Source organism: Gymnodraco acuticeps, unplaced genomic scaffold (genome assembly GCF_902827175.1).
Source record: "Gymnodraco acuticeps unplaced genomic scaffold, fGymAcu1.1, whole genome shotgun sequence".
NCBI classification, from domain to species: domain Eukaryota; kingdom Metazoa; phylum Chordata; class Actinopteri; order Perciformes; family Bathydraconidae; genus Gymnodraco; species Gymnodraco acuticeps.
Genome location: NW_022991632.1, coordinates 1,284,823 through 1,300,277, shown reverse-complemented (window position 1 = coordinate 1,300,277; position 15,455 = coordinate 1,284,823). Strand labels below are relative to the sequence as shown.

Genomic DNA, 15,455 nt, shown 5'->3' with positions numbered 1-15,455 from the left:
ATCTGCAGCATAGTCTCATCAGACCAGTCTCCCTACAGTGATGTGACCTCGCTGCGTGGCCCGCTCCTCAACGGCCCCCCGCAGGATTGCCGCGCTATGTATAACCCCATGACTCCCAGTATGACTCATGGATCTGGCCCAGGACAGGGGATTGGCCACTGCATGGATCAATATATGAGGCCCCCTCAGGCCCCTCCGCCACACAGTATGATGGGCCACAGGGGCATGCCGCCCCCAGAGGGTGAGTCAGAGTATCTTTTACATCTCTTAAATCTCACAGCTGCTACTGGTTTCAACGTGAAGACACCTGAGAGACGGAGAAGGAAACAGAGACTACCCAGATTTCTACAATAGGAAAGATCTGTAGTCAATAGAAGACTTGTATATGCTAAGATATATGCCATGTCTGTTACGCGGCCAAACACCAGCTTGGACTGATCTAAATTACCTAGTTAACCTAAGGTGAACTAGGGATAAACAAAGAACCTGTACATATAACAAATATATACAGTGAATAGTGTTCCTCTCAAAAACTAAGAGGAAAATCACTATAAAACCTGACAGGACAGTCAATTGTCTCGCTTCTTCCTTTCATTAGAGAAAAGCTACATTTACAAGTGATCCTTGCAACTGTACCTATAATAATACTTCAAATGACTGAACCAAAATGCAAGTGGATGTCCTTACTTGCTCATGCAGCTTTTAGAAGAACACAACTGCTAGTTAACATGATATGTAATTGAGATTTTAAACAAGCAAACTTGCTACATGATAAGTAAGAGGAAACCCGTGAACCATTTGTGTACCTTACTTACACAAGATCTGTTGATGTACATCTTAGCACTAGTATGTTTAAGTGTTTCAGTCTGTCTTTAATGTCCAACAGGTGGCAACAGCACCCCCTACTGTAACCAGAACAACATGATGTCCTCTCATCACAACTTCTGCCATCCTGGCTCAGATCAGATGGGCTCAGTTGATGGTAAGAAAAGACTCCCCACGGTTTCCTATTAAATTCATTTTGTCTCAAAAAGATGTTTGCATCCTCAGAGCTGACCTTCTTTCTCTTCCTGTTGTCTGTTCCCCTTCAGGCTCAAGGTTCTCCACACCTCGATCCATACTGAAGCTGAGTAAAAAGAGAGCTCTGTCTATCTCTCCTCTGTCTGATGCCAGTGTGGACCTGCAGACAGTGATCCGCACATCACCCAACTCTCTGGTGGCCTTTGTCAACTCTCGCTGTAACCCTAATGGGGCCAGTTCTTATGGGCACCTCTCTGTGAGCGCCATGAGGTCAGACATCTTACCTTCAGATATTTAGGCACAAACGTACATAGTCAATAGCAATTACCTCAGACTAGTAAACTCTAATATTCAAGAAATTATAAAAGTATCATAAATGCATTTTACTTTGAGGCGTGAAGTTTGTGGTGGTCCCTCTCCCTTAATTTGGCCACATTAGTGCACCAATATTTACCAACATATATGAATATGAAGTCTGAACGCTCAAGCCAGCACAGTTGGTTGAAAAAAAGAGATCAAATAAAGGTGCACTGTAATAAAGATGTGGTGAAATGTACCTGTTTGTGTGATTCATAGCTTCATGTCAGCTGGCCAGTTGCTCAGCAAATATGGGGATTTAGTTATTAACAAAAAGGTAGATATATACAAAGGCAAATTAGGAAAATAAGATCAACAAAGAATTGGGGAAAAAAATGACGTTTTCAAGTATTAAAAGAAAAAAAAGAGTATTGAATGTTTTTTCGCCCAATTCCCAGTCCACTATACATTTCAGCAAATTGGCCAACAGTTGTATTGATTTTATGTGATATTGACTATTTCACCAGTTTCATCAGATTGAATTCTTAACACTGTCATATTGTTACCTTACAGCCCGTCCCTTGGCTATTCCAGCAATATAAACTGCCAATCCAGGCAACACTTTTCAATGTATGGAGGAGGCGGGGGGACGTCTCTGGGTGGACACATACAAGGTCCCTGCCAAGCTTCCCGCTTACCTCCCCACAATCCTCGGCTCCACGTTCCACCCAAGCATGGACACGTAAGACAGCCTTCTCACTCACAAAAATCTCACAACAATTCAGTAGCAGAACACACTTTGCTTGATATTTCTTGGAAGTGGATGCATGGGAGGTGGGAATAGGAAGCAAAGGGAGGTCTTCAGTAGGGAGAATTTACATCTGTGCTAATTGTATGTTAATGACTTTCATAGACACGCACAAAGGTAACGTGATGTGTGTTTTGTTTTGTAGCTGAAGACAGAGCCAGGGCTGGGACTTGGGATGGATGGCATGAATTTGAAGAGCATGGAGGAAAGGTCAGAGGGAGATGTGGCCAGTCCTTCTTCCACTGGCACTCAGGTAAAGAATCGTTTTTTTTTCACAAGTAGTTTTCACCATCACACCACAATTGTAGTTATGGCATTAAGATTTGTCATATGCAGGAATATAAACTCATATCCGTCGCACATTTCATGGAAATGTTGTTAAATGTTGGCTGATCACAAACAAATTGCAGTTTGTGAACATGTTCGACTGACTATTACAGACACAGCATGCAAAGAAAGAAGAATACTTTTAGCGTTTATAACTAGTTTTATGTTGTTAGCAAAGGACCTCCATCATCATGTCAGCAGAACATGAGTGATCTCGTATACATGCGTTTCTCAGAGCGGTAAAAAAAAGTGCTACTTTGCATAGATGCAGAACCAGATCAAATAAACACTTTGTCACAATGGTGTAAAGTAACCAAGTAGATTTACTCAAGATCTGTAGCCTACTCAAGAACAATTTAGAGGGACTTTACTTGGGAGGTTCAATTATTTCCTAATTTGTTCTTCTACCCCATTACTTCAGATCTAAATCACGTTTTTTTACTCCACTTCCTTTATTGAGTACCTTTAGTTACTTTGCAGCTTTTGTTTAATGATGTAAAGTAACTACATAATTAATATAATCAGCACTTTAATAAGACTTTAGTAACACCTGGAATACATTCACAAGCTACCCTTCTGCATACATAGTCTTTAAAAATAGCTGCAAAATGTACCAGCTTTGATAAACACATTAATGCATCAATAATTATAATCAAAACATATCATTGATAATATTCGGAAGTGGGCCAATCTGTATAATTAGTACTTTTAATTGTGGTAGCCTACTTTAAGTGTATTTTGATGCTAATACTTTTGTACTTTTACTTGAGTAAAATGTTGATTGGAGGAATTTTACTTGTAAGGGTATTTCCACACTCTGGTACTGTATACTTTTATTTAACTACAAGATCTGAGTACTTCTTCCCCCTCTGCATTGTCATAATGAAGTATGTCACGTTTTCTACACAGTTAAACACAGGCAATAATCCGACAGAGCTTGTTGTTATCCTGCAGCTCGATCCCCTGTTGACCGCGCTGTCCTGCTGCTCTCACATTGAGAATCCTCTCAGAAGCAACACGTTCTCCCTCCCAACCCGACTCAGAAAGATGCTTGAGATGAGATTGGGTCTGTTTTTTAGCAGGTGCTCTCCGGTCCTAATAACAAACGGGAGGCAAGAAAAGCGTCTTCTGTGACAAGCTAGCAGTTAGCCATTTTATATTTCTGGTGAACCACTTCACGTTATATCTGTTTATATTTCACCAACGGTTTAGTTTATAACAATATTGAGCGGTTGGTGGTCTCCAAATGTCTCACGTTTTTTATTCAAACTGCAAACGTGTAACTCTGTGCTGTTCAATATAGTCCATATCGTTCATTGTGTCCGCAGTTTACTATTTTGTTTCCACTTCTGCCAAACTAAGAGCAAATGACGACAACAGTACATAGCCAATCACATTGCAGTGCCGCACCTGGCACTACCTTTGTGCCATCCGTTTTCATTGACCAAGGCTTTGGGCATGTTTGCTCGAGCAAAGGGCAATTAAACACAATTTCCAAACTATACTCTTACTATAAACGTATTAACGTATATCCAACGAATTAAATGATGTAGAAAAAAGCAGCCACTAATGTTATTTTTTAATATGTTAATAGTTTTGCCAGTTACAGTAGCTACCATACAACCAAACACACATATATTTTCAATGCAATTAACACTGCTGTTTTTTTCCGTTCAAAGCTAATACATTTATCTAAAATACAGATATTGTCTTCTCTAGAGGAAGAATCCCACAAATGTTCCTTTTTTCAAGTCTTGCATTATTTAACGATAATATTTATTTCCAAATTAGTCAGCTCCAATAAAACAACCCTTTTCTCTGTTGCCAGCAGGTGGGGCTATTCCCTACTTGCCCAAATAACCCATCACCTATTTTTAAACACTATTTCCTTCAACTTGAATCATGATCTTCTGGTCTGTATTTATGTTTCATCAGGACCCCCTCATGGGCCTACTGGATGGCAGAGATGACATGGACAAGGACGACGGGAAGCCTGAACCAGAGGCCATCTACGAAACCAACTGCCACTGGGAGAGCTGCATCAAAGAGTTTGACACACAAGAGCAGCTTGTTCATGTAAGAGATGTCAATGTCAAAAGACATTGTACAAAAAGCAGAAAAACAGCTTTTAAGCAAAAAGGGATCTACAGTATACCACTTAGATTTTTAATGGATCCTTCTATATATCTGTTTACTTTACAGCACATCAACAATGAGCACATCCATGGGGAAAAGAAGGAGTTTGTGTGTCACTGGCAGGAGTGCTCTCGAGAACAGAGGCCGTTCAAAGCCCAGTACATGCTGGTGGTTCATATGCGCAGACACACAGGAGAGAAGCCACATAAGTGCACTGTGAGTGTATCCTAAATCACTGTCCATGTACTTTTTTTCTCTGTTTTAATCAGTTTCTTCTTGGCTATTTGTTTCTCTTTCGCAGTTTGGCTGTTTTTATAAAACTATTTTTGTTTTGTTTTAGTTTGAAGGCTGTAATAAGGCCTACTCTCGCCTGGAGAATTTGAAGACCCATTTGCGTTCTCACACAGGAGAGAAACCATACGTGTGTGAACACGAAGGCTGTAACAAAGCCTTCTCCAACGCTTCAGATCGGGCCAAGCACCAGAACCGAACTCACTCCAATGAGGTACTGTAGTGTGCACCACTGAAAAGTAATTACATTAATTGAAATCTGGTTGTACATTATTGAAAATTATATTATATTAGAATCAGAATCAGTATCAGAAATCCTTTAGTTGTCGCACCGCAGTGAAATGTAAAATGTAGCAGCGAAGGGACAGTGTATACAAAGGCAAAAATAAAGTGAGTAGACTAAGATGTTAAATTGGCCATACTTTATATGTCCACATCTATTAATGATTATATTTGATACTATCACATAGGAGTCTTGCAGGGAGTCTTTCACTTCTGAAAATATTTTTGTGGATGTTCATAATGCAAGCTATAGCAAATCAGTAACAAATCTGACCTTAGTTATTAATAATAAACTGCTAATTGTGACAAAAAATGTCATTAGCAGTCAAGTTGTAGTAAAGTGTATTTTGGGATGCAAGACTGTGTATTCACAAAGAAGGTTTAATGTATTGACAGTGTCTTTGCTCTTTTACAGAAACCTTATGTATGTAAGATCCCCGGCTGCACTAAGCGGTACACAGATCCAAGCTCTTTGCGTAAACATGTGAAGACGGTGCACGGTCCTGAAGCCCACATCACCAAGAAGCACCGTGGAGACACAGGACCTCGACCCCCCGGTTCAGCTATGACCCCTGGAGGCCCGAGCTCTGAACTGCTGCTGGAGAAAGAGGAGACACGCAGGGAGGACTGCAAACTGCTTATTCCTGAGACGGCACTGGTAAGTAATACAGTTTGCCTATGTCCTGCAAGATCCTTTAAATACAAGAAAATAAACAAAAGCTTGCTGTTAGATGCCACACATCCATAGTTGTTCCCCCATTTAGTATCACAAATGATTAGCATTCCTGCAAAATTGTTGACATTAAAACACATCACATAACATATTTCAGAAATCCCAGCCCAGCCCTGGTGGTCAATCATCCTGCAGTAGCGAACGTTCTCCACTGGGGAGCGCCAACAACAATGACAGTGGGGTGGAGATGAACCTAAATGCAGCTGGCAGTCTGGAGGATCTCACAGCACTGGAGGATGGAGTTGCAGGAGGAGGAGGGGAGCCAGGAAGTGTTGGAACAATGGGAATGTCAGCACAGGCTTTGAAGAGGCTGGAGAATCTGAAGATTGACAAGCTGAAGCAAATCCGCAGGCCGCCCCCTCCTGGCCGCTGTGCCAGTCACAAACTACCTGCACTTCCGGGTATGTGATGATACAACAAATGTAATCCAAAACTCTGATGTGTGCCTATTCTTTGGTTTGTATGTGTGAAGCCTGAGTTGTTACATAAAACACACTATTTACACTGGGCTGAAATATAAATTGTTACAACATTGTTTTATCTAAATTGACATTAATAGTTTTTATTTAAACGTTTCTAAGCTTTCTCCTTCTGGATATTTATTTTCAGGTCCAGGGGAGAATGTGGGTATGTGTGCACCTTCTCCACTCCTCTCAAATCGACGGGTTATGGAACTGTCCAATCACGATTTAGGAGGTGGGACATCGATTGGCTGCCCTGCAAATGACAGAAGAGGAAGCGGCACCAGCAGCTTAAGCTCTGCATATACTGTTAGCCGTCGGTCCTCCATGGTCTCTCCTTACCTTTCCAGCCGGCGCTCAAGTGATGTCTCACAAATGGGAGGAACTGGAGGCGGAGGATGTCACCACCTTGGCCCAGAGCAGAGTGTGGGAGACCCCCTCTCTCCTGAGACCAATCGCAGAGGAGCTCCATGTCCTGGAGGAGGAGGATTGCCAGGTCTTCCTATTTTAACACCTGCCCAGCAATACAGCCTAAAGGCCAAATATGCTGCAGCAACTGGTGGACCACCACCTACTCCTTTACCCAATATGGAGCACCCAGTTACTCCAGGCAGAAGAGGAGGTGTTTTGAGTGAGTACCAGAGTCAACCTCTGCCTCCATTCCTCCAACATGGTGGTCCACGTAGGCACAGTGCCAACACAGAGTATGGCACTGGTGTCATCTACCCACACCAGGCTCCAGGCAACAACAGCAGGCGAGCCAGTGACCCCGTCCGATCAGTAGCAGATCCTCAAGCTGCCCCCAAGCGCTTCAACAGCCTAAGTAATATAGCCATGATGGGCCGAAGAAATGCGCTTCTACATCGTGGCTCAGACACCAGTCTTTCTCGCCATCTTTACTCCCCTCGGCCACCTAGCATCACAGAGAATGTAATGATGGAGGCTATGGGTATGGAGCCCCAGATTGGCTCTGTTGAAGCCAGGGATCGCTCCATGATGATGCCCCCTGGAGAGAGAAGCTTCATGGGATATCAGCAACAGCATCAAACTATGGGAGGAGCTGGGGGTTCTCTTGGAAATCAGCTGTCTCCAAGGCATGACTCTCCGAGCTGCCCAGACCAGGGTTACATGCAGGGCCACTACCAGAACCAGGGGGGGGAAGTCCCTTCCAGGGCTGGTGGAAATCCAATAGGCCAAGCAAGGCCTGTTCACTCGGAGGGCATATCCAATTCCCTTCTCCAACAGACCGAGTACAGCATGAGCACATGCCAGCTTAGCCCCTCAGGCCCCAATTACCCAGGCTGTGGCCAGGGTGGTGATGCTGGAGGTCCTTGGAGTGATTCCCACAACCAAATCCAAACTCCCAACCAGGCTATCCAGAACCAGCGAGGAATGCAGTTTGTAGATCCTAGCCTGCAGCCTCAACACACACAAGCCCACTTCAACAATCAGACAAGCCTCTACAACAGTCCAGATGGAACCCACAAGCTTACCATCAAGCCTGAGCAGCAGTTCCACCCTGGGATGGGAGGTGGAAATGCCTGTCAAAGTGCTAAGCTCCAACAGCAGCGGATGCTCCTCCAGCAGACTCAAGGTTACCCACAACCAACTGGCCAGGTCCTGCTGAGGAACTCAAACAATCCCAGCTGTGACTTTCAAGGGCCGAACCAAAACTCCTACCCCAGTGGAGGGGGCTTGAGCTTAGGCTGTGCTGGTACTGCGCTGACAGATGGGCAGAGATCAGAAACCCCCATGCTGCAGGTAAAGGAGATGATGGTGAGAAACTATGTACAGTCCCAACAAGCACTCATGTGGGAGCAGCAACAAGAACAGCAACAACAGCAGCAGCAGAGTGGAATAAAACCTCCTCCTCTATCTGATAATATGGATATGAGTGGCCAGGCAGCAATGATGCAGCTAAGTCCACAGCATCAAAATCAGAATCTCTACTCCAACCAGCCATATCCGTCCTACCCCAACCAAAACCTGGTCATGAGCCCCCCGGCCCACGGCCGAGGGACCAGCTCTGTGCCACCTAAAGAGCAGCAGCTGACAGGTCTCCAAGGCTCATGTTATGGCCAGGAGATGGTGGTCCCCAGGCCTCCTCAGGGACGGAAACCTCTCAGCCGCCAGAACAGCCTGTCACAGGTAGCAGGGAGCTACCTTGGAAGCCCACCGCAACTCAGCCCTGTCCACTCCACTTCCAGCCCCAGGCGAGCAGTCCGACTCCCTCCAGTCCAGCATCCACAGCACACGCAAAATGAAATGTTCTCTCCTTCCAATAACAATAACATGTACTATTCGGATCAGATAAACATGGACAAACACATGGACCCCCAGAATGGACCTTGTGTCAACCAGCAGCACATTATGGGTTCCAACCTGGACCCAACAGGGGGCACAAAACCTGTCCCCCTGACTCCCTATCCTGAATCTGGCCCCATCTCCAATGCGTTAGAAAACTTGGACCTGGATAACGCTCGCATAGACTTCACCTCAATCATTGATGATGCTGATTCTTCCTCATTCAGCCCAATCAACCCTCCCCTTCAGGGTCAGCCAGGGTCTTCCACCCAGGCCTCATCCCGCCTCAACACCCCCCAGACTTCTGTTACCCTAGCTCCAGGCTCAGGTCTGTCCAACATGGCTGTAGGCGACATGACATCAATGCTCACCTCGCTGGCTGGGGAGAACAAATACCTGAACACACTGTCTTAAAAGGAACGTTTATGGCATCTTTTTGAAGATTAACAATCAGGTCGAGACCTTGGCAAGTTCTTAATGTTTTAATTGAGATTCCACATGAAAGCCCAGTATTCAGGAGTAACCAGCAGGGGGTTACTTTGTAAGAACTTTCAGTTAGGGAATAGGATAAGTGGGCCCCTTTTTAAATGGATCATTTGATGTGATGGATCATTAGTCTGGGCTGTTTTAAACATTCACATAAGCGTTTATAACTAAACCCAACATATACACCTGCATTCAATCCAGGATCCTGAACTTGAGAGGGGTCTGTAGCTAATGGAATATCCATGTAATGAATTTTGGTCGCAAGTTGAGACAAAGCTGCGAATGTGATCCTATCACAGGTTTCAGAATTGTAAAAATCCTCACTTACAGCCTTAAAACCAAAGGTGCCTGATCAACCTCCCTCACTGTATTGTTCCTTCGCTGCCTTGGTACTTGGTATTTTTCTGTGCCTTACTGTAAGACACAGAGCCTTACGCCTGATATGAAACTGATACTGAACGTTTTCCAAACAGGCATTCCAGTCACATGGTTGGGCTGTGGCAACAGTGGAGTAGAGAAGGATGCATGTAAATAGGTTTTATATACATATATTATAATGTTGTGTACATGACAATGAGACAATGGATTAATCATCCTCTGTCTTGTGATAGACTGCTTGAATTCTGAAGGCCAATGTTCAGAAAAGAGTTTATAAGATGGGTGTTTCGAAAAGCTAAGTGAAGACTAAAGTGCTTTTAGTGATTGAGAAGTTGTTTCTCGGTGCTACTAAATATTAATCTGTATTGATAGGGATTTCTTCCTTGTCATCAACAACACGCTCTATAGTGGCATATCAGTATTCCAACACATGCACAGATGCAGTCAGAGACAGACTCTCAGGACCTGTTGGTGTTTGCATCTTTAGTTTTCAGATTACTTGTATGTTGTAATTGCCTTTCCAGACAGAGAGTTTGCACTCCACATGTTTACTGTAAGTGTTCGTAAAGCAGCTGTGTACTTATTTTCTTTCAAGTGGTGTGTATAACTGCAGAACAGAAAAGTCCCTGGTTCTATGAGGTACATACATAGTAGGTGATACGTTCATATGTTGTGTGTGCTATAAAAAAACCTCTAAATTACAGTATGTCTGATTAAACAATAACCCGATCTACTGGTGTATGACTCAGCTGAGGATGACGGCTATTTTGAATGACACCTGAGTCAGCGGATCTTTAATAGTTGCCCATGTTTGAGCAACGTAGGTACACTAATAGTACAGAGCTACTGCACTCTGGCTCTGATCCCAAAGAGGAGTTATTTGGAAAATTCCTCATACTAATTCAGGATAGAGGATCAAGAAGCAGGAATGTTATCAATTGCTACCACTGTAGTAAAATACATATTTTCACGGGTACAGTGAGGTACTTTTTCGCAACTATTGAGCTTATTCATACGGAAGAAGGCTGCAGCTTTTGGTAGGGGAACTAATTTTACACTGTGGCTTTGCACTGACTACAGCACTGCGTGGAGAGGTTTCTGTCTCTTGTGACTATTCAAATGAACCTAATTTTGATAGCGATAAACAATTATTACAGTATTTTTAATAGTAATTCAAGAACATATCTGAGCAAATCTCGACTCAATAAGTCCACAAATAAGTATTGCTGAAGCTTTTCATGTGACTTTCCAGAATAAAAAAGTAGCGTGACTTCAAAGTGTATCAAGCATTAGCAGGAATGTACATTTCTTCATTTTGGAAAAAAGTTTAAAAACTACCAAAGACACCTTAAAATGACTGATAAAAGATGCACAAATAGTCTATTTTAACACAACACTAACATTAGCAATAAGGGCATGAACATTGACTGATAGTGCTGTTCTTTAGAATGTATGAGATGTTTTGTATAAAATTATCTTTTTATATTAATGAACTTTATTGATGTTGCCTTCTTTGTGTGTGTATTTTTTTTATATCTGTCATCCTTCATTCTTACTTTTTTGCTGGCAAAAGAATATCACCTTTAGCAACTGAAAGCTATAATAGCCTAGTAGCATTAACTACAATAGACAAAAAGCCAAGTGTTATATTTTGTGTACAATTTTCTACATTTTTATACAAATGTGTTATATTTTACCAGTATATGAATAAAGATGTTCAGTGGGATGGATGCAGAAGGATTGTCAATCTTTTCTTTCATGTCCCTTGTTGTAATGTTGAATTGTGTTTTGTTACAACACACACTGATGCTACTCAAATGCTGTATTGAGCCATATGTGCTCATTCTATAGATTAAGGAGGTTTAAAGTTAAGGTAGGTAGCCTATGCCTGCTCTGCTGTCTGACATGTGTTGCTGTTCCTGATGGATGAATGCAATGACTTTGTCACGCCAATAGAGTGCAGTGCAGTCTGAAAACAAGAACAAATAGCCAACCATGTTTCTCTTTCATTCACTCTGAATGAAGCCCCCGGAATTCTGCACACTCTAAATCGTCTACAGCCGTTTTTGGCAGTCAAACTATATTTGGTGTAATTGTGATGAATGTGATCCAACAACATTTTACCCCAAAATGATTGCAAGTGTAATTAACTGACCAAGCAGAGGACATTTATCCCAAATCATCTAACCTTTTCTCCTCGTATTAATTGGAAAATCCTCTTGTCATGGATACAATTTATATCTAGCTGCAAGTCAGCCTATTGTGATCTATGGCGATGTGCTTGTCTGCTACAGTTAGTAAGTGGATGAGTATTAAAAATGGCTGCTGTTGGTGACATCAGTGCCTGGACAGGCTCCCTGAGGTCAGTGGGGATTGGCACTCTGGGCCACAGTTTTCTTTAAGAAAGAAAAACTACAACAAATCTTGCTCGTAAAATATTATCAACATGACATATCTGCTTTTAAAGATATCAAATAAGAGATTTTAGAAAATGTATGGGAGAAAAAAGCCCATAACCAGGACACTGTTTTATATGATACTTTTCACCAGGGGTTTCCCAATGTATTTGGGTTGTTACTCCTAAAAATGAAGTCATGTCTATTTGTGACCTCACATTACAGGATATGGTGGTGGAAGTGAATTAGGAGCATTGCAACCAATGAGTGATTTTTCCATCAGATTGAAGCATTATTATATAAAAAGAAATATATATATATCCTTATGTCTCTCATACCTTGAATCTGTGACCCCTCGGATATACCGTATAGCCGTATCCCTCCGCCGGCAGATGACTACTCCTGTACACATAGTCTACTTAAACTATGACAACAAAGTCAAATTAATTTCTTATTTATAAATCATTATGATTGAAATTGGGAAAATACATTAAGTCTACTGAAAATATTAATTGTACATGTCTTGTCGAGTAGTTGTTGGTTTACTGTAAATGTTACCCAGGAAAAGGAAAAAGGTTTTAAAGTGTATTAATCGTCGGTAACCATAGCAAGAGTAGCTACCTAGACCTACTAACTCACTGTTAAGGAATGAAGCTATGGATTAAACCGCCTAAAAAACTATTACGGTATTTAGCATTATTAAAGATTTAGATATAAAACATGCATTAGAATGTCCTAATTTCCTTTAGAATGGGGCTCCTTCACCTTGTCTGTAATTTTGTATTACACTTCTTTGTGTGTTTATGCTGTCATTTAATCTGCTGTCTGCTGAACTTTTACATTAACTTTTGAATGTGATATTTTTTTAAATGCTATCACCGCCATTACTTTTTACAGCACTGGCTCTTTTTGGTTCAGGGGCCCCAGAGTGCTGGGACTATATTGGCATTGTGGTGTTGTGGCATGGCACAGTAGACTCACGGCAGCCACTTACAGCCTGGCACTGAGGCTAAAGTTGACTCATTCGCTCCAAGGCAAGGGGGACTTCTCCTGACGGACTACTGATCTGAAATCTGGCATATCCATATGGTTATTTGAACAAAAACAATAGTTAAATCTCCACAATGTGGTCAAATACTGCATGTGTTCACAAGAAGGGCTGCTGAAAGAAGATTAAAGGGAAAATAATACATTTGTATAATTTAGACTGAAATCTGGCTTTGTAATTCTGGATGAGTGGCTACATCATACAAATGTACAACACATCAAAAGTGTGTTTACTCATTTGAAACTACACTAAAACTGTCACTGTCGTTTAATGTTTAACTTAACTCACCGTTTTACATAATTACAAACATTTTAGTTGTAAAGCAAACTGACCTTCACAGATTCTTCTCCTGGAAACATTGTATTGTCTCTTGCCTCAGGCCAACGTTTTTGTTATGCAAACTGACCATCGCTTCCTTTCACAAATTAGAGAGAGTGAGTGTGTGTGCCTGGGGGGATGTTTTTAACTATATTCCTGAACATGTTTGAGTTCCACGATAGTGTAAAAAGTCAGCACTGATGCAAAGACAGTGTTTTCGACACTCTACAATGTGATTTATTTTCTGCAGTTAGAAAGGAAAATGCCAAAATAAGAGTTTTTCAAATGCAAAGAAGTGGGCAGCATAATGACTTTTCTCTTTTCTTGTCTTGCCATTCAGAGGGAGGCTTTTCTTTCCCTTTGTCACTTAGGTTGGCATATCATTAACTCCTGCTTAATATGCTGTTTAAGGGCTCTCCTCCCCATGCAAGAAGCTTTGAACCCATACACCACAGTCAGGGACAAAACCCCAGTGGGACTGCTTCCTCCATGCTCCTCCTTGTGTGTGTGTGTGTGTGTGTGTGTGTGTGTGTGTGTGTGTGTGTGTGTGTGTGTGTGTGTGTGTGGTGTGTGTGTGTGTGTGTGTGTGTGTGTGTGTGTGTGTGTGTGTGTGTGTGTGTTGTGTGTGTGTGTGTGTGTGTGTGTGTGTGTGTGTGTGTGTGTGTGTCTGTCTGTCTTTGTATGTGTGTGTTTTAACAAGACAGTAGCTAAAATTACCGCTGCGGCATTGCTGTATTCTTATTTTACACTGTACAACTATTAAACCCAAAATTAGACTGTGCAAAAATCTCACTATAGCAATAAAATATGCTAATTTTAAAGTTAATAAAACAACAGTATACACCCTACAATACCCACAGCTCCAAATTCAGGTAAAAGTAACAAGCTACAAGACACTTAAACAAAACTGGTCTTAGTAAGAAATGTACAATTTGTTTAAACTCAATTGAATTAAATCAATTAACCTGAAGCCCTGACTGACAACTGTGTGGAGGAATGACCATAACATATGACCAAAAAAATCAGCTCCCAGGACCTCTGAAGCACCTCTGCACCTCTGTGACCCTCATCTGTGGCAGAGTTTATTGCCCCCTCCTCATACACCTCTCTCCTCTATCCATCCCACCACAAAGAGCCAAGATGACCCTTCTGTCCCTCTCTTTCTTCGGCCCTGTGCTCCCTCCCCACCTTCAGGATGCTTTCTCTTCCAGAATACATTAAGAGACAAACCCCCAGCAGCCATGATGGGTCAAAGAATGAAGGGGGTTTGCATTTTGTTTTTTCACTATTCTGATAATGTAGGGAAAAAGTTCTTACTTAAAATGTAACCTTGAGCTCATGCAGTTGTGAAAACTAGTAACAATGTAAATGGAGTTTCAGTTAGCTTCACATAAAGAGTCAAAAGTTATCTTCTAAATTTGTGAGAAAATAAAATAAAAAATGCGATACGTTTATGTTAAGTCTTGAGAAGTTATGAAAAGGCTCACCATAGTTTGTGATGGGTTTATTGTGCATGAGTTCGACATGTTTCATGATGTTTCAAATTGTACTATAATACATTAATTGTTATGACATTTGTATATGATCTGGTTGGTAACACCTACAACCCCTGCAAGGTAATAATTTCGCCTATTTGTCGTGGGGTTTTTAATTGAATCGTCTCTTAAAACATCCGAGCAGGTAATCTGTCCTTTACTTCTCTAATCTGCGTCACAGTGTCAGATCGCAGTTTGTTTACTCCGCTCAAACTGTCTCATTATGCGCTGTGAAAAGCTACCCGGCTCGCTTGTATTATCTCGCAGTTACTGAGATGTGGGGGGCACTAAAAAGCCAAGGTGGGGGTCCTGAACGCTGCGTTAGAGTTTTATTTCGGATGTTTTTTCAGTTGCAAAACAGATTACGGTCCAGGTTGCAACACAAAGGACGGTCAATGCACCACTTCCTACAGCCATCCAGGGGTGAATGGGGCGCGGGACGGGGTCCTCTCCAGGGTACTCGAGCGCAGGTGCGACGTGCATAACAGTCAAGCCATAAAACACGAAGCAGGGGGGGGGGGGGGGAGAGGGGGATGCGCACACAGCCTACCTGTTGTCATTAACCTGTAGTTAGTGTAATCTCTCCGAGGTGAAAATGTAGCACAAAGGGGTTAAAAGGCTAATTTGCACCTCTC

The 15,455-nt window shown here is 42.1% G+C and overlaps 1 protein-coding gene across 3 annotated transcripts in view; it reads left to right on the top strand.

The window, feature by feature from the left end:
* Window positions 1–11,260, top strand: part of gli1 (GLI family zinc finger 1) — a 51,952-nt gene extending 40,692 nt beyond the window's left edge. Inside the window, exons 2-12 of one of the 3 annotated variants that reach the window (XM_034198380.1) lie at window positions 9–241; window positions 887–982; window positions 1,092–1,290; window positions 1,891–2,059; window positions 2,271–2,378; window positions 4,388–4,528; window positions 4,655–4,804; window positions 4,929–5,093; window positions 5,577–5,819; window positions 5,992–6,295; window positions 6,504–11,260. In XM_034198380.1, the coding sequence (XP_034054271.1) occupies window positions 9–241; window positions 887–982; window positions 1,092–1,290; window positions 1,891–2,059; window positions 2,271–2,378; window positions 4,388–4,528; window positions 4,655–4,804; window positions 4,929–5,093; window positions 5,577–5,819; window positions 5,992–6,295; window positions 6,504–9,073 (4,378 nt within the window). In that variant the 3' untranslated portion in view covers window positions 9,074–11,260. The remainder of the gene's footprint in view (window positions 1–8; window positions 242–886; window positions 983–1,091; window positions 1,291–1,890; window positions 2,060–2,270; window positions 2,379–4,387; window positions 4,529–4,654; window positions 4,805–4,928; window positions 5,094–5,576; window positions 5,820–5,991; window positions 6,296–6,503) is intronic. The other 2 variants (XM_034198382.1, XM_034198381.1) reach the window with 2 other exon arrangements.
* The last annotated feature ends 4,195 nt before the right edge of the window (window positions 11,261–15,455 follow it).